Raw genomic sequence first — 19,692 nt, forward strand, 5'->3', positions numbered from 1 at the left:
AGTGACTTGCCTTACATCAGATTGAAGCTATTCTGATGGCATAGTGGAGATCAGTTTCTCAGGGCAGCCTTCTGTTACAAGCTGTAAGACCATCCGCTCTCTTCCTGCTGTCCATGGGTCTTTCACAATTTACACTGCAACTTCTGAAAAAGTAAGTTGGATCCTGTAGACCAACAAATGTTAAATAAGCTGTAGTCAAACCCCTCTTGAGAATTTTGATCATGAGCTGAATCTCCCAAAGTACAAGTCCAGATGAACCTTTAGGGTTTTTTAAAATGTGTCTCAAAACACAGCTGTTTACATATGACTTATTAGCAGACAGAATTTGTAATTTTAATAGGAGACATGTCTGGGTGAATGCCCTAAATGTGTAAAGATGTGATCTTCAACATAAGATATCTGTACAAGGTCAGTCCAGAAGTGTGTATCTTGTGCATTCTGATCGATGATAATAGCCAGTGGGGACAGGATCTTATCCCTTTTTCTGTCTGACACTGACACTATTACTGTATTATCCTGTAAAACAGGATAGAAGCTTTCTTACCCAGGAAGATGTCTGAATATAGATGTAGACTGGACTGGTTTTCAAATGTTAGTGTCTTTCACGATTCCTAACCTCCTTCAGGGGCTAAGTATATTTCTCTCTCCTACCAAATTTCTTATGTGGGCAGGTACTGAACTACCACCTGCTAAAAAGAGGCTGGTGTCACAGCCAGACTGCGCACTTGGTGCACTTGCTTGCTGGCCATTACCACCAATGCTGTCTTTGGAAGACCAAGAGGCCTTTTCTGCACATTTATGCTACCTTTCATGACGTGAGGGACGCAAGTACTGCTTCCCTTCTGTGATGTGGCACTAAAGTGATCTTGATACAAAGGATTGCTACAGAGGTGCAAAGGATGAAATATTTCACTCCCAGTCACCTGCCATTTGGCTTTGCCTTGGTATAGGAGGAGACTTTGAGGAGTGGGAGGGAGAGAGTGTGAATCCCAGAGGACTGTGTCCTCACCTGCATTTTGTTTCCCTTATTTCTTGGTGGCTGGTCCTTCTCATTTTAAGAACTTAGAAAGCAGCTGCTCTCTCATCTCCAGAAAGCTCCCCTATTTGCTGCCAGACATGGTGGTCTTCTCTGTGGATGCAGAGTTGTGTGAGTTGGTGTAACTTTGACACTCATCTGACCATTGCAGTGTGTTAAGTTTTACTATTTCATCTGAGAAAATAGCCTATCTAAGACAAAAAAAATCTTTTTTCTATCAGTTCTGCAAACTAAAGCAGTCTACACAAGGACTGGAATCCTGGTTTGGGGAGTGAGACCATTATTGTTACAAGATGATGTCTTGTAGCGGTGCCAGTCTGAACCATCACTGTAAAATCTGGTATTGCAGTGGTCTGATAGCTTAGGCCTTGAAACTGATACCTTGGGCTTTTCTTCTATTGTGTGCTCCCTGCCCCTACCCTAGATCTACAGATATGTGCAGCTACAGGGTGAGGTGGTTCTTGAGCTGTTTTGGGAAGTGAGAGGAATCGGGAACTGATCGATGGGAAACTGAGCTGCATGATGACTGGATCTGCATCAGGGAAGAGAAGAATATGAATAAAGCTTTCCACAGCAGCCTGGAGATTCATCAGATTAGGCACAACATGAGACAGCAGCTTATGCCTGTTACTCATTTTTGCCCAGCCATTGTGATGCTGAAAAGTGCTTTTTTTTTTAAACCTTATTTAGTACACCTGTGAATATGTAGCATATTTACTTTTAAATTCTCTTTACATGGCCCTTGCTTCCTAGTGTCTTCATCTTCTGTTAGCCTCCATTGTACAGCTGGAGGAACATTGGTGCTACCCCAGTCAGCTTCAAACAGTTTTCAGTTCCCTCTCTTTCCCTTAGCTAGTACCCTCTCTTCTTTAAGAGGGTTTTTTTTCTTTCTTCCTGTCTTTTGAGTGAGAAAGATGTGACTTGGACCGTGGAACTGTTTCCTGGAGCAAGTGGATCACTGCACAGATAGTGTTTTCTGGAGGACAGTTGGAAATAACTCCAAACAGCTCAGGAAAGGCTCTACGTTTGGGAGAATTCTTTAAAAGACTGAGGGAGAAGTTCCAACGTGACATGTTTTTCAGCAGAGTTGAAGGAAGAGGACTGATTGTCAGGGAATGGCCTCTCTGAGAACCAGAGTGCTGGGAACAGGCGCAGAAGCAACTGGCTTCACCATGGCTTCCTAGAGAAGGATAACTTCTTGGAAACCTCTGCTTTCCAGGGAGTTGTGCCTCATAGCGCAGACCTGGAACTTAAAATCCTATACATGTCTGGATGTTTGTCCAGAGGTCTCTGTACAGTATTCTCACAACTTCTGGTTCAAAAACATAGTACAGAGGAAAAAATTTCCCATTTGCATCCTGTATTGCTGTGTGAGTGCACTCTGCTGAAGTGTACATCACTGTCTGGTAGCTGCTGTGATGGACTGACTTCTCTGTAGTGCAACAAAATTTACAACACACCTATGCTAAATATTTGCTTTGTGTGAGGCTGCAGAAAGGGAAAAAGAGCATGAGGTTGTAGTCATTGACAAACATAGGGTCAGAAGAAGAGTGGAAAGCTAAGACTCCCTTAGCTCTATTGAGCATGTTGTGTTTCAGCTATAATTAAGATTGTGAATACAAAATTGTTGTGCATACCCCACAATTATTTGTTTGGAATTGAGTTGTGTTCTGCTGTTCTTAATATTAGGTATTTTTCAATTAAGACTTGATATCAGTTTCTAGGAATGGGTTTTTTTTTCAGTCTGAGATTGTGTTAGAATAATGCTTTTTTTTTTTTACTATTGTTTTGCAGATTGCCTTCATGACCTTGACTCTGTTTCCTATCCGACTCTTTTTTGCTGCTTTTATGATGTTGCTGGCCTGGCCTTTTGCATTCCTTGCTTCAATGGGATCTGATGAGCGAGAGCTTGAAAAACCCCTCTCCTGGTGGCGAAGGTGAGTCACTGATGTGGTGAACTACTAAGAGAACCATCATATAGTTCAGCAGTTTGAAATAGACAAGATGGGAAATACCTCATCTCTGTCTCAGAGATAGGCTTTTCTCTTCAAAAGAAAAATGTAAAAATAAAACACTTTCCTCAGATGGGAAACTAAGATACCTCAACTCTTGGATTTACCAGGTGACCCAAGAATTACAGGGAGAAAAACTGGTATCTCTGTCTTCTGATCTTTATTGAGTATATAGTGTGAAGCTTTGTTGTGGCATCCTTCACTTTCACCTATTCTTGTAATGTCAACTTCTGGTTATGAAGATTGACTCTATGGAATGTGCCCAGATTTCATATTCTAAATCGTTATTTTACACCGCTTCACCCCATTGTTTTCTATCCTGTGGGTGAATTGACAAAACTTGTGTTGATTGCCTGAGGGCTTGCCCCATACTTTAGTGCTTATTAAAAGTCTGTACTTGTTTTGATATTGGCATGCTGATTAAGGTAGCATGTAAGATAGTGTTCACCCATCCATGAATACTGCCGTTTGAGGAGCGAGAAATGAAGTGTATAACCTCATCTGTAGAGAACTTTAAAATTAGGGTCTGACACTAGCATGAGAGAAGCTGATTGTGTTTTGCATCACAGGAGGGAAGGAGGTTGAGAACCACAGAGGCATGTCACTTTACATTTCGTTTGTAGTGATATCAGTATAATAACTAAAGGAATAATGGACTGCCTTCAGTCTCGCATACAGTTATTTTAAATCCTTTAAAATTGTCCCTCCCCCATTTAATCCAGTTTTCAGTGTCACCCTGCTCCCCAGCTTCCCAGTCCCTGTAAGTGTAACAATTTGTTGTGTTTGGGTTTTGTACTCTGTTGGTTCAAAGTTTCTCTTTTTATGACTACCAGACAGTTAAAAAAACCCAGAAAAACAAAACTCCACAAAAAACAACAAACAAACAAAACCACAAACAAAACAAAACCCAAAACCAACAAACTCCCCCAAAACAAAAAACCAAAAACACATCACCCAAAACACTTTAGGAGGAGTTGGGGAAAAGGGAAGAAAGCAAAATATTTCCAGTGTTCTCATATGTATTCTGTAGGCATTCCTGTATTTGAGAATCTCTGCCCTATATTTCTCCACTATTTTGTTTGGATAAACTTGAAACCAAGAATCAGGGTTATTGCATTCTAGCAGTATCCTAGGACTCAATTTATTAGAGCTTTTGAAGTATTACTAGAAAACATTAGGCATTGTGTACAGGAAACTCAACAGTCATAGCCTGAATAAAAATTAGTTTAATGATAAAATAAATGCCAATCTTACTGTGATTAAAATGGATTAATATTCAAGCATAAAATGAATTGAACAGCATCTTACCTTGAAAGTGGTCTTAAATCTACTAGAAGTCTGTGCAGCGTTGAAGCTCTGTTTGAGCATCGTATCCTGTCTGTACTTTTCTCATGTATATAAAGTTTTTAAGCAATGTTTTTCTTTTCATTGTAGTAAGGTATTCCTGTGGCAGCATAACTGTTTTCTCAACTCTTTACAGGATAGTGGATGTTTTGCTGAAGGCAATCATGAGAATGATGTGGCTTGCTGGTGGATTCCACTGGATAAATGTTAAAGGCAGACGGGCATTGCCAGCGGAAGCAGCAATATTAACTGTGGCTCCCCATTCTTCCTACTTTGATGCCATTCCAGTAACTATGACCTTCGCCTCCATTGTGATGAAAGCAGAAAGCAAAGATATTCCTATTTGGGGAAGTAAGTTGGTAGATACTTGATTTTTCAAGAACAATCAAAAATCATTGCTTAGGAAGTTCACTGGCTTTGCATGAGAAGGGCTGAAACACAAAGAAAAATTTGCTATAACATATGGTGAGATTTTTTTAACTGATCTACTTGGAATGTTGATAGGAAAAAATTGAGGGAGATATTTTTCTTTTTCCCCTTTCTCCAAAATTGAATCATTGTATGAAGTCAAAGCAATCCTACAGAACTCAGGTTAAATTTGCAGTAAAATTGCAACATTCTAAGACCTGACAGATAGAAAAGCAAATTAGGATGGGCCTATGGAAGCAAAGACTGATGCTGGAGAGAAAGTCCACCAAGGCTTCTTACTTGATGTGAGCTGGGGTGCCATGCTGGAAATATGTTTTAGGAATGTTGTCTGCTCTGAATGGTACCCTGCCTTGAGGGAGTGCTGCTAATCCTTCACGCATCACAAAGTTTGTTTCTGGCAGGGTATGAGAGATGAGCAAGAGCAGATTGTTGTGCACTCAGATTTAGTCATGAGAAGAGCAGATGCCTGAGTCAGTAGTGTTTGAGTAGTATCTTGTATTATAATTTTTCAATGTAAATTCTCACAAATATTTGAGAGATATATGTGATTTTTGATGAAGTTGTGCCAAAAAAAAAAGTGTAAGTTTTTTGGGCTTGTAGACTTCTAAACAAAATCTACGTGGAAGCATTTTGGGTAAGTCCACCATATTGTGTCTAGCGGCCGGCAGAGTTCAAAGAATCTCCCTTTGTCTCATTGTGTAGATTTTAAGGGTAATATAAAAATGACAAAAGATTTTACTCTGGCCTTGGGTAGGACTCCTTAGTTTAAAAGTCTAAACAAAAGCTTTGGCTTCCTTTGCAACTAAGTGGAATCAGGCTGTTGGTGTTGACATCCTCCTAAAATTTCATTAGACAATGTGTTCTTAAGGTTGCATTCAAAACCAGAAGCTGAGACGTGGCCAGAAATGGTGAGTGGTTACACATGGAAGCTTCATGTAGGGAGTCCTGTAGGTCTGCCTGTATCAGGTAAAGCTCAGGCTGGAACTGTAGTTGTATCTCAATTTCACTGAATATCTTAATAGAATTTAGAAGTTTGTGGCAGTGAAAAATCTGTTTAAAAAGGAATAGATGCTTTGAACAAAAAGGGTACAGGCATGTGCTTTTGAAAACAAACGTATGCAAACAAGCATAGTGTAAAAACAAAAAGAAAATTAACACCCTTGTCCAGTACTGAGAGAAGATATTGTTGTGAGACAGTATGTTGGCACTCTCCTACAGCATAGGTGTATCCAGGCCAGTTTAGGCTCTAGAAGCAGGTCAGACATAGAAGCAGACGTAAAAGACACAGAAGATTTGTCTTCTTTCTCGGGTGACTCAATTTGCTGTTTAGTAATTGCTGATTCAGCAAAATAAAGTAGTCTGTGTGGAACCCTGTTTGACTTGAAGGTGGACTGTATGGAGGACCCAAACTAGATGAGGTAACTCTTGGCCATGTTGTGTTACTGAAATGTGATGAAACGGCAAAATGGCATTTGACAGAATGCTATAATGGGTACTTAACTACCCACGTTGTAGATTCAGTGGGAACTAGTGGGGAAGCCTGAGGAGAATTTGTAGGGATATGGAGATTGCGGTTCCACTGAACAAAACACAAATAATGCACATCAAGTAGTTAAAACTATTTCTATGTACCTAATTTAATTTTAAGGTAACTTTTAAAGAATTCTTTTGAATTCTTATTACAATACATTTTTAAAATTATTCACTTGATTTTGTTCATGTGTGAGTAAAACCAGTTACAGAAAAACAGAAAACGTTTAGTGATTTGATGGAATATTACTGGAATGTACAGCGCAGTCAAATAAATGGATGTTTTGTCCTGTATCGTTGCATTTGCTTTATGTTATGCAACCACAAAAGTTATGTAGTCCCTTTTAAAGTATTCACAAAAATGCCATAGAAATGAGGCATAGCAAAGATCATAACTGGGATTCAGAGTTCAAAAACCTGTTTTGTTTTTAGAGGAGTAGTTTTGTATGAGCAACACTAATTACAGCAGTTTGTGTTATTTAAGTAAATGGACCTTAACAGAGAGGTGAGTAATCACTATATTGATTAGTTTGCCTTAAAAATTAGAGAAAACTTTCTAGTGGAGTAAAGTTATGTACTTATTTATGTTTCTGCTTGAAAGAAGTTTTCTGTGAAGCAAATAGTGCTATCTTCTTTGATATAGTTTTTTAATCCTAATGTTATTTACACTTCTCTACAGACACACACATGAAAAAAATAAAAAAAAAAAAATAAAAAATGATATTTCTGTCATGCCGTCTATCTGTGGAAAGGTGCTTGTTTTTATTGGATTGCCTGGTGAATTGTCAACACTCTAGACATTCATCTAGAATTTATTCCAGAGAGGTCAGAATTGGTTTTTATGTTCTTCGGTTTTGTAAGTCTTGCAGACTTGTTATACCATCTCCAGTAAAGTTTTGTAGTTAGTCACTGATAATCCTAACCTTCCTATCTGTTAATGGAGTCTTGTAAATGGTCATTCAGAACCTTCTGGGAAGCTTTGACTGAAGTACATTCATTTAACTCTCTGAACAGACTCAGGCATGTAAAAAATGACATGACAGGGGAAATTTGAAGATAGTTTTCAAGGACAAGAACTTTGGGTAAAGAGTAGATAGTCATCCAAAATATCCAAGTGTGATATAAATAAGTTGGCTTTTTTATGTAATGACAGTGTTTATTGGGACATTGTACGTTCTATATCAAAGGGATCAGGTGCTTTAGCAGGTGCAAAAAGATCTGATTGCTAACTGGCTACTAAAATTGGCCCTGCAAATATCTTAATAGGTTTCTGGAACTGTATTATTGTACCCTTAGTTTGCTAGTCATGGAAGCTTCTGATCCACTTACAAATCCAGATTATTAAAAGCCTGTTCTTCATGGGATTGAAATATTCCAAAAGTGTGCTTATGCATGAGTGTTTTATTGTTTTCTAACTTGAAGGCTCCTCTTCTGGACCACAAAGTCCAATTTCAGAAGCAGACTTAAGTCTTGTGACTCTTACAGACATCTTCCTCCTTTTTAGGAAAACAAAGAAAAGAAAACTCAAATTTAAAAATGCACTTTTGTTCTGACGGAAGAGTATTGAACTCTTCAGTTAGTGGTCAGTAGTGAAGAAAATTATCCACTTGGCACACGCACACAAGTTTAACAAACTCTGGGGAGGAACTGTTTGCCCAAATATAAACGAGATTTCAACCAAAAAAAAGTCAGTATCTGGGAAGTAGAGAATGCCAAACAGACAATGCATCATGATGCTGAAGGAAGACATATGTTTCCATGCAGTGACTTTCCAGAGTTTTGGTAGATTGGAGATGTGAAATTTGCCTGACCGCGTAAGTGTAAAATGTGCAGCTGGGAAGATGACGTCTAGGAGTCTGTTATACCTTACATGGACTGAAGAAGTTTATCAGCACAAGTCCTTACATTTTCCTGTTTTGTCTGCTGAATCTCACTTTAAGTCAGGACAAGGTTTTTGCATAAGTTCTGGATAGTTACACTTCACTGCCTTGTTTTTGACTGTTGAAGCAACCTAGGAAAAAGTAATTTTTCATTGTGAAGTGGTCAGTGCTACTGCAGAAATGCTTCAATAAGAAGGAAAAGGAATTTATCAGCAAATATGGGTTTATGGGGATTTTGTTGGATCACTTCTGTGATTTGAACATCTTCAGTGATGTGAACTTTTAGAAACTAAATTTAAGGTGATAAGCTAGTTTAAACTTTAAGCAAATTCTCAACATCTCGAACATCACCCTCTGAAAAGAAGAGGCATTTGGTACCTGTGAAATTTGGGGGGGATATATTAGCTTAAGTTTATAAAGAGGAAGGAAGTAATTTCTGTTTGGCGCAATACATAAGAGCTGTAGAGGAAGGAAGAATCTTACCGTGATGTAAAACTATCAATTCTGTCACGGATGGTTTTTTCCACATCTAGTAAACTTGTGACTTTTTGTTTGAGCTCATCTTTTGAAAGGACATTATAGGCTTTTCTAAAGCATCATGACTAAAAGATGAGAAATAAGTAATTCGGGGGAAATATTTGTGCTTTAGTAGCTGGGTATGTTTTCATTTCAAACCTTAAAAGATGCCAAATTACTCATCAGCTCTGTTATGGAACCTAATCCTTTGGTCCTTCACCTTACATGCCCCTCCCTCTCCCCCACCCCTTCCAAAGCACAGAAGGAAGAGAACTGTGGTAGACTCAAGTTCTTCAGTGAGAGTCTCGCATTCAAGTACTTCTGAGATTAATCAAAACAGTCCTTGAATTCTTTTTGGAAAAACCTGCTCTAAGGTGAAGGCATCACAGATTTCTTGTCTTTATACACTGTAAATCAGCAGCTTAAACACTAAGGTCACCAGGACGAAAGCCAGCATCCTATGCTATGTTGGCATTGTAGCCTGCCTTGAGTACACGAATGAGCTCCCCGGTTCTGATGAGCATCTTGAATTTGTTGCCAAGCTTATCCATTTCATCCTTTCCTTTAAAACCTTCCGTTTCAAAATTTAAGGTTTCCTTCAGGCTGTGGGCACCCAGGTGGCCCTGCAAGATTTCTGTCCTCAGAGGAGCTCTCTTGGAAAGACTTAAAATAGTTGCACTATCATCTGTGTATTATAGGTATGCCTTTATTATTTGGGTTGGAGTCCTGGGAAATTAAGTAAAAATTACTTCTCATTTAAACTACTGCTGGAGTGCCTAAACCACCATCATATTTTTTAGGCATACTTGTTAATATGGTTCATGGAAGTTACCAACTACAGTATGTAGGAAACCTGCAAACCACTACTGCCTGCCTTAAATACTTTTGAGACTGGCAGTAGAAAGCTGAAACATACAGCCATGCCCTCATACAGGTATTGCAGGTGTGAAAGCAAACAGCAATCTCTGTGATATAAAATAAGATCTTTGTGCCTCAAGAAGTCCTTAAGGGAAATAGATTACATATTGAAAGACCAACCCAAATACCACAGAATTTACTTCTGTTAAAGCTAAAAAAAGACACTCATTATTTACCTTCCACTACTGACTTTTCCCTGTACTGCAGACTGCATGTGTCCTGCCTTTCTCTTTGGAAAATAGAGAGGGGAATTTTTTTGTTAAGGCCGCTTCTATACCAGGAATACTTGGTATCCCTTCTGTCAGGTGGTCCATCTGCTAGACATTTAGTCAAACTTGGAGAAGTTCTTGACGTGCATTGAGCTTCAGTGGTTGGTTCAGATTTTAGTCTTACACTTTGGTATTTGTTTCTGTGTATATTTGTTGCTCTAATAATGTTCTACCACTAACTTTACAGATCTCATGTAGAGTACCATGACTATAATAATTTTTTCTTAACTTTTTCTGTAAGAACAATATAATTCCAAGTGGAAAAGATCCTAATTTTGGTTGACTTGAGTTTTGTACATAGATACAACTTCATGTATTTAGTGTGTGTGGACTTCAGTTTTTCCCTTTTTAAGGTCCCTGTGTCCATATACACAGGAGGTAATTTTAGTCTGGAACCTTAATGGATTTTTTCCCCATAACTTTTGTAAGGCTTCTGAGTCCTTTGTAGATTTCTTTTCTTCTTTTCTCTCCAGAAAAGAGTGGTTTTCATATTAGATATTACTTCATTAAAAAAGCCTTCATGTTTTTGTACCCCTAAATACAAAATGCACAAGGGGGCAACTAATAATATAATCTGTATTTTTTCCATAGTAGAAAAAAATTGGGGTAAATACTGTAAATAGATAGCCCACTGCAAGACTACTTGTATAGCTTACCTCCATGTTAAATGCAAACAGAGCCAGTTGTACTGCCTCAGTAGGCTGCCCTCTTAGTGTGTCATGAGAATGTATGTAATGGGATTTTTTCTTGTTTGGGAGAGAGGCCAAGTGAAAGCCTTAAGTTCATCATTCTCTACTTTTGCAGCAGATCTGTGACTTTGTTTGATGCTGATTCTACAGTGGTGAAAATGTAACTGCCTACTCAAAAATGCGTGTATGGATACCTTTTAGAAGAACTGTATTTAGTGCCACATTGCTATTCCATTGCTTTTTGTGTTCTCTGATGCCTTGGAGAACCAGTGATGAAGTTGCCAGTGTAGCTGTATCTACTACATGGTTGTAACTGCCAAACATAATTTAAATGGTTTGCTACAATACTATTGTATGTTATATAGCACTTCCTGTCTTGATTTGTAACAAGGTTTCCTCACGCTCATTTGCCTCCAAGTAGAAAGGTGAAATAATTTTTTTTCTGCTGTTATTTTAAGGAGTTCATTGACACCAGTTGTATGTGTTCAACTCATCAGGGAGAAACCTTTTTTTTTCATATGCACTGAGGTGGTGCTTAAATTGATTGCATGGGAGTTATATTTCTGAAGTCAGTTGGAGCTGCCACCCTGCAATTAATTAAAGCAATATTGAATTTTTGCAGGCTCTCTTAAAAAAGGCTGTTTTGTGCTAGAGCAGCTTTCAGCGTATCTGTGGTGTTCTGGCTGCCTTGCAAGACAGAGGTTTTAATGAATTACAGGCAGTACTGTTTAAATTGTAGGCACCTGCCTAAGAAGGTGGAGTACAGCATGTCAGCTGTCCTCAGGACTGACACTGCTAGAGAAAAAGCTGAAATAATGACACTGGCAAGGTCAGTTTTGTGAATTGAGGGGTTGTCTGTCTTTGCATGATAGAATTGATAATTCAAGGGTGGTTTTAGTGGCGTGAGAGGAGCTGGGCAAGCACGTTTTTCAGAATCTCTGGGTACTTGAGCTGTGGTCTTCAGTACCTGGTTACAGTCAGTCTTGGACAGTTAAATTGCTGAGCAGAGAAAGATATGATTATGTTCTGTTTATTAAACATATTGCACGCTTCTGCTTGTTGCCTTTAACTGCTCAGTATGCCAACTGTCTGGTGCGTTTTCATGCATGCTGCTTTTTTGCTCCTGGCCTGACTTTGTTCTAGTCCTGCCTATTCCTTGCATCACATACTACCTTGTGGTATGCTCTCCCTGTGTTTTGACTTGACATGTGACCTCAGTCTAATCTTGTCCACTTATTTGGTATGTTTCTCAGCTTTTCTTTGCAATCCTTTGGCCCTGTCCCTGACTTTCTTGCAGAGATTGACTTGGTACAGCCTTTGAATTTTCAGATTTCTGTCTATTTACTGAATATGAAAATATGTGGTGAGAGTAAAGGTCTGTATAGCTTTGTGCTCTGTTTTCAAAAGTGGTTAAGAAAAGAGTATATGAGGAAAGGCAAGTACAGAGCTAGCCTTCCTTTGGTGTGTACTTTCAGCGTCCTACTGATGGGAGTTTCAGTTTCACTTAACCACTTAAGATCTGGTAGCTGGTGTCTTACAGGATCTTCAGTTGCTTTTTAATAGTAAAACAAGAATTCTGTCAGCTTTTAGTCTGATCTCTAAGGAAATAAGAATTAATATGACCACCCTGTCTAAGATTTGATGCAGTGAGTTGAAATAGTGATGTCTTCACACATGTATTTGAAAAAAGGTGATCATTTAAAAGATACTAAGTTCTGCAAGCTGCATGAAAATACTGTTTGAACTATTTTGTGTCATATAATTCAACAGACAAGACAAATCCATAGGAAACAAAGCTTTCAGTTGTCTCTGTTCTTTTTCAGTATACTATAATAGGTTTTCTTTGCATATGGGTGTGTTGCTGTTTATGGTGCTGGTAATTATGACATAACTTGCTGTGTGTTACTTCGGAGCTCAGTAGCTTGCTTTTGGGAAGGTTGTAACAGTAAAGCTCCCAGGTTTACGTACAACTTACCCATACAGTTTTCAGATACAGATGACATTAGTGTAATCTGATGTTTCTGCCATGTTGCCCTAAGTAAAATCTACCTGCTTGCTTAATTTCTTGTGTTACAGAGAAGACCTTGCTTGCAGCAATCCTCCAAAGCCTTGGAGCTCTGGATTTATCTTATTCCTTGGCCTGAAGCAACCCAAATTCCATCATTTGGGCCTAACGTAAAAGAAACTTTGGAGTGAATGCTGGGGATGTTTGGGTCTTTTGCTTTCTTTTATTTTATAATGGTTTTGCTACGGAATAGTAATTTGCAACAGTAGGGCAAACTCAGGAGTAGCATCACTAAGAAACAATTATGATACCAGATATGGTTTCCCTTGTTATTTTTATTGCTTGTTCTGTGTTTGGGGTTTTTTTTTCCCCAATTTTTTATGTATTAATCTTTTTGTTGTTTGTTTGGGGGCTTTTGTTGGTTGGTTGGTTGGTTGGTTGGTTTTTTTAGCTTCCCCCAGCAGTAAGCCCAGCTGACCAATGATGATCTTTGCTCCCCTAGCAAGCACTGCTGTACAGATATTGTCTAAGAGCAGGCATGTAGGAATAAGTGCAAGACTAAGGTAACTTTTCTGTGATATACTGTTTCCTAAGCTTTGGCAACTTGTGGAATAAAAGCAATATTTCAGAGGCTGGCTGAATGTTTGGGACCTTGCTGTAAGTTTTGACAGATTAGTTTCTCAGGGCCACAGAAAGATTTTGGTGAGTTGCTGGCTAAAATTCCAGTAGGATAGCACCAGAACCAGCAGCTTTTGCTGAGTACAGGACTGTAATTCCTTATAGTGTTTGTTTTTTCTTCACGCTTTAAGCACTGGCTGATCCATTAATGCAGCAAATCTATCCTTAGCAAAAGATTATACAATTAGTGGCAGTGAACTCATCCCACGGTGGTTGGAAATATGAAAACAGTATTTTGGGCAAATAGAATAGCCAATATTTTTCCAAACCACCACACTCTGGAACCTTTGAATAAAAATACGAGATAAAAAAAGTTATTAAAAGGTATTTGAAGACAACCTGCTTAAATAAAAGCATGAAGCAGTATATTTGAATGTGCTTCACTTGTAGTGCTTTTGGACACTGCAAAACAGCTGCATATGCTTATTATTTTGAAAGTTGTCTCTGGTGTCCTGGTGACTGACATGGATGGACTGGATCTTGTGGATTGATTTTTGATTTTTGCTTGTGTTCATTTTGTGTCTGGCTATGTACAAGTGGATTCCCACTGAGCCAGGAAGAGGATGTCTGAGATCTAATTCAGCTGGCATGAGGAACAGACAAGCAGATGACAGTTGAGAAAATAAGCACACTTATTCTTTTGATGATACTGAGTCCTCACAAAAAAATAACATCAGTATATGGAATATCTCTTGTGGTATACCTTTAGTGAAGCTGAGCTGTCATAGAAGATAAAAGCTCTAAAAACAGAGACAATCTGACCCGTAGGATATCTTTTGGAAGCACTTTGGAAGAGGGAGATTCCTGCTACTTTGCTGGGTTAGGAGGGACTACAGACTTTGTAATTTTTGTGGCAGAAAGAAATGGCCTATAGAAGCCACAGCTGCATTGTTGCAGAGAACTGTACATAACATGTACCATCATGTTTTACATTGTCTGTGTTGTATATATTGGTTTGGATTGGTCTATTAAAAATTGAACTATTACAAAGTGGCAAAATTGTGAAAATGGTTTTCCTCACAGGAATTCATGAAAAGATAATGCCAAAATAGCAAAATTGGTTTTCCTCACAGGCATTTTTGGAACTATTTCAAGAAAACTGCAGTAATTCAGCTGAGTATTTAAGTTTGCAGTGTAATATAGTAAAGTAGTTATGTTCTTCTACCAAAATATTTGTCCAGAGGATTACTAGGCAGAGGTGAGGTGGGGGGGGATCTTTTTCAAACAAAAAGGAAATAAAGACTGATTTGTTTGGTTTTGTTTTCCTTCCTCTTCAGCTCTAATCAAATACATCCGACCAGTATTTGTGTCTCGGTCAGACCAGGATTCTCGCAGGAAAACCGTTGAAGAGATAAAGAGACGTGCTCAGTCTGATGGGAAATGGCCACAGGTACTGTATTCTGCTACCGTTTGAGGAATGGTATTTGGCATTTTTTTGTTGTGAGTGGCTTTAGATGGTTTGGGGTGGAGGGTGGGGGTGAAATTTCCTCCACCTCCTTTTTCTAGAAGATATAATTTAAGATTCTTATCTGTTTCTCATTGCATTGTGTTTCAAGGTGAGCTGGGTAAGTACATGAGATGGAGAGCTCTACTAAGTGAGACTAAATGGACAGAAAGTCCTCTAAGGAGAAAAAATTAGGTGCTCAGGAGAATACCCAGGGAAGTATTGTGTGTTCTTGCCCTTCACAAGATTTTGGTGTAGTGTCGTTTTTGGAGATGTGATACTGGGCAAGACAGCCCAAGCAGTTTGGATGTCCCAAATAACCAGAGCACACCTCTATTGGACCACACGATGAAAGCATGGATAAAATAAGTGGCTCAGGGTTTTTTTTTTGCACCTAAAATGTGACTATTTATAATGTGCCTTGAAAGAGAGTAGTGGGAAGGAAGGGATGACTACCTAAGATCTCATATTTCTGGAAGCATGTGGTAATTTTGCAAATTTGAAGCATTCCTGTGATTTTTTTTGAGATTGGGATACCGTATGTTTTTTTGGCATTGTTCCTGCTTACAGTGGTTATGCCTGCATACTGGACTGCAGAAACATTATAAACAGCTATAAACAATGAGACAGAAAGGTGATGTATAGCTTTTGAATTATGACTTCCATCATGAGATTTCAAATCAAGCTAGTACCAGACTGGGCAATAAAACTAGTAATGTTAATTCTGGTCCATTGTTTTGTCTCCTTGTGATATGGGTTTTTGGGGGTTTTTGTTACTTTGTTTGTGGGTTTGTTTTTTTTACAATCTACCCTCTTCTACTGAATTTGGTTCAACTTTGGCATTTTTTGCTTTGTTAGAATTCTGTTTAGGCATTTTCAGCCTCTGTCATTTGGACATCTGTGCACATGCCAAGTAATAGCAACAAGAAAATAACTGTTTTCTTTTCTGCCTGGGAGCAGGAATTTTGTTTTGGTGAAACCTTTGGTGAAAATACTCTTATGCTCTACAAGTGTTTCTGGTCACCATCAGTGTTGCAATAAATAAAATTATTATTGAGGGCAAGAAAGAGGCAAATTCACAGATAAACAAAAATATTGTTACTATTAAGGTAGAACTTTACTTGACTTCTTTATTGAGCACCATTTTTTTTTAATCTATCTGAATTGTTTTTCCCTGAAAACATTTTTGCTGTAATCAGTTTTGAAAAGATGTGTTTCTAAATACATTCACATTGGAATAGTTTTTAAAAGTCAACTTTTCTTTTACTTCAAGATAATGATATTCCCAGAGGGCACTTGCACAAACCGATCCTGTCTAATTACATTCAAACCTGGTAGGTATTATACTCATTTCTCTGTTCTCTACATAATGTTCTTGTATCTTTGTTTCTTGAAATACCACTGGCATTGTAATTTGCTTGCTGTTGCAGAAGTTGAGTTAAAAATCTTGCAATAGGGTGAAATTGGAATAGAAATTTTCTGATGCTACAGGAGGTTTGTAATTCCACAATCGAACAAGACATTTTAGATAATTCAGGTTTTTTCTTGGCTTCTGAGATGCATATGAGCTGGAAGACTAGTGTTTCTTACTGGGTTTTTGTTTGTGGCTGTCTCTTTTCTTTTTCCTTCTTTTTCTTGCCTCCTCCACTTCCTATTTTGGATCTCTCATGCAGCATTTAGATACACTATAAAGCTTAAGGAAGCAGCATGAATCTCTTTCAGCCTGCCTCAGCGTTTGTTGTTGCTGTTGTATATAGATGATTCCTCTTCTGTGGAGTTGCATTCTGGTGAAGATGGCACAAAAGTTTCCCATATAGCACTGTTAGGAAGGTTACAATTTTTATGTAACATCCACTTTCTAAGCTCTTTACAATTACTATCACCTTTTTAGCTTATCAGATTAGACGAGGCTGTAACTGAACGTTGCTGCAGCTGTAAACTGCAGTTCCAATAGGGAGAAATGCCAGTACTGCAGTGAACCACCAAACTTTAATGTAAACCTGCCTTTATCATGTAGACAGGGAGATAGTGAAGAAGCTTCAGTGAGCAAGGCAGTTGTGAACGTGGTTTTTGACTCTTCCTAGATTTCTACCTAGCTCGTTGTGTTCTGGTCTTACTGTGTGACTTGTATTTTGCATTGCTTACAATTTACATATGACTTCTAGAATATCATGCAGAGAGTCAGCATTGTGATTCCTTGCTCTCATTTATTTGGCTGAAGGAATCTCAGGCTTGTCTCTCAGCTCTTACCTTTTTAGATGAATGAGTGATGGTTAGGGAAACATTCACTTCTTTAGCTCTTTGCTCTCCATCTCTTTCCACCTGAATCCTGACTGTGCTTTGGAAACTAACCTGAATCTTTCATTTAAGCCCTGATTTACTGCCTTCCTTCTGTGACATAGACCTGTGACATGTATTTCCATCTCAAATTCTCACTCTAGCTTCCTCTCCTCTGGCCTAATACATGCTGCTGTCCGCCTCTTGACTGCCTCACTTTTCCTACCGAAACCTGCTTCTGTATCCATCTAGCCTTTCAGAAAGCCTTTATCTGAAAATTCCTTACTTATATCACATTGCTTTAGATCTCTATTCAAGTAACTGCTTTCTGGATGCCTTTCCCCATTCTACTCATGTGGCCTATGCCCCTTGCCCTTAACTACTTTTTTTTTGGTTTTATGTTTGTGCAAGCTAGTCATACAGGGCAAGGTAGTTTAGTTTTGTTCAAGTGGTGGTGTTGTCATCTACCACTCAGATTTTGTCAGCTTTGGATTATTTCAAAAGTTACTTAAAATGTTCTTCAAGACTGAACGGAAAGTTCCACTGGCCATGAATCTCTGCAGGATTCTATTCAGACAACCTTCATTTAAAGATGTTTATACTCCATTAACAATTACTACTTTTATATCTCAACAATTACTCTGTAAAGCCAATGTAATGCTAAGAATACGGTACACTGCAATCATTCAGTTCTTAATTTTAGTCGGAATATTAGAGAGAACTTAGTAAATTGTTGTAAATAATGCAGTTTGAGTAAGCTGTTTTAATTTCTTCATGAGAAAAAGATGTTTAGAGGAATCTAAACATCTGAGCAAGATAGTTATCATGCTTACCCAATCTTTGTACTAGAAACCAAGAAAATGCTTAGCAAATGACGTAGATCTTGTGCTACTTAATCAGAACTGCAATTTTCATATGAAATAAAGCAATGCTTCTGTATAATCGCTGCATTTCAATACTTTATAACTATTAGATTTTCCATAACTAGGGAATAGAAGTTATGTTAATTCTGTTATTTCAGAGAAGATAAATTACCTATAAATTGTTGTTGCTCAAATAAAAATAGAAAGCTTCTTTTGCATAAGCAAGCTTGGATTCTTCACCAAAAAAATAACCATGGGGAATATATTGCTGAACTATCTTGCACATACTCATATTTTTTTAATCATTTATCAAGCTGAATTTGGTACTGAGCTTTGACTTGTGTGCATGACAATATATGTAAAGGGTAGAGAATAATTAAGAGAACGCAAGAAAGCATTTTTAATTATCTGCTGAAAAGATGGATATACATCGTCTTTCTCCAGTGCTTGCTTTTTCAATTACTTGTGAGGCTACTTTCAGATCTTATTTTTTCACTATCAACTAATTCCTGTCAGCCCATTAATTGTATAATTATTTCTTGCTGCAGCAAACTTCTTTTGTAGCATAATGCACTAATATAGTAATTATGTGTCATATGTGTCTTCTAGGAGCATTTATTCCTGGAGTTCCTGTGCAGCCAGTGGTTTTACGTTATCCAAATAAACTGGTAAGTTCACCTTGCAGTGTGGCTGGAAGTGCGGGGCATTTTCCTTTAAAAACGTTTGCACTTCTGTAATCTTTTAAGTTTAGAAATTTGGAAATTATTAATAAATGCTTACTGGCTAAGTATGTATTCCTTAAGTCTCAAGCAATATAGACAGTCTGAGACAGTTTAAATGTTTCTGCTTTTATTAGGTTACTCCTAAACAGTGCTCTGAAAGTTATTTGTGTTGTTACAAGAAGCACTGTACTCATGAGGCAAATGTCAATTTCTGTCCAGGATCTGTGTTGCCGTGTTCTCCTTATTACTGCTGGAGAGTTTTCTTAACGTCATTTACAGCTGGAAGATGCTTCTGTGCCTCCTGCCTTTGGGGGTGTTAGTCCTGAATTAATATGATTGTATAGTATAGTGTGTTGGGGACCTCTGCACCTTTATAAAGTGTCTTGTCAGTGTTTTACATTCACTTGGCTAAGGAATGCTAGACAATGGCTAATTTGGAGTAGTCCTTCAATATAAATCAGATTCAGGTAAAATGCAAATGATAGTGTTTATTTACAATACCTGAAGTTTCATTTTGAACCCTCTGTGGAAGGTGTGAGGAGTGTGAGAAGTAAAAATGGGACTACATTGAGTCTTAGCTGATGCATGTCACATCAGAAGATCTCTCTCTCTTTGACTAGCCAATAATAATCCCTTGTTCTAAGGAAGGATTTTGTTTCATCTTGGTACCTGAGTTTCTTACAAATACTTCCATCCGTTGTTCCTTCTGTCTACTTACAGCATGATATAACACATAAGATTGATTAAAAAAGAAAAGTACCCAAACAAAGTCAATATACATAGACCATCTCTTGACTGAGACAAGATGTGATGGCAGTCAACTAGTTTGCAGTAACAAACCCAAAAATTATCTTTGCAGACACTGTGACGAGAATAGCAGCCTGCTATGCTTGCATAGTATTAAGTGTATTGTAGCAGGTTGCCTGGGACTTTTCATTACACAATTATTTTATTTTCAGGAAAAAAGATTCTTTTAATCCAGTTGCACACTGAGATGTCCTTATTGCCTGTAGTACATAATATGCAAAGTTTGTAAACTAATATTACATGTTCCTAACACTTTATTGACAGAAATTGTGA

The 19,692-nt window shown here is 38.1% G+C and overlaps 1 protein-coding gene across 1 annotated transcript in view; it reads left to right on the top strand.

Moving 5' to 3' along the window:
* The window catches only part of LPCAT1 (lysophosphatidylcholine acyltransferase 1), a 61,545-nt gene that overhangs the window by 3,995 nt on the left and 37,858 nt on the right, over nucleotides 1-19,692 (top strand). The window contains exons 2-6 of the mRNA XM_027679640.1: nucleotides 2,831-2,973; nucleotides 4,529-4,743; nucleotides 14,584-14,696; nucleotides 16,024-16,084; nucleotides 18,500-18,558. Of these exons, the coding sequence (XP_027535441.1) occupies nucleotides 2,831-2,973; nucleotides 4,529-4,743; nucleotides 14,584-14,696; nucleotides 16,024-16,084; nucleotides 18,500-18,558 (591 nt within the window). The remainder of the gene's footprint in view (nucleotides 1-2,830; nucleotides 2,974-4,528; nucleotides 4,744-14,583; nucleotides 14,697-16,023; nucleotides 16,085-18,499; nucleotides 18,559-19,692) is intronic.

Source organism: Neopelma chrysocephalum, unplaced genomic scaffold (assembly GCF_003984885.1).
Source record: "Neopelma chrysocephalum unplaced genomic scaffold, ASM398488v2 Primary Assembly neopelma1_22b, whole genome shotgun sequence".
Taxonomy (NCBI): domain Eukaryota; kingdom Metazoa; phylum Chordata; class Aves; order Passeriformes; family Pipridae; genus Neopelma; species Neopelma chrysocephalum.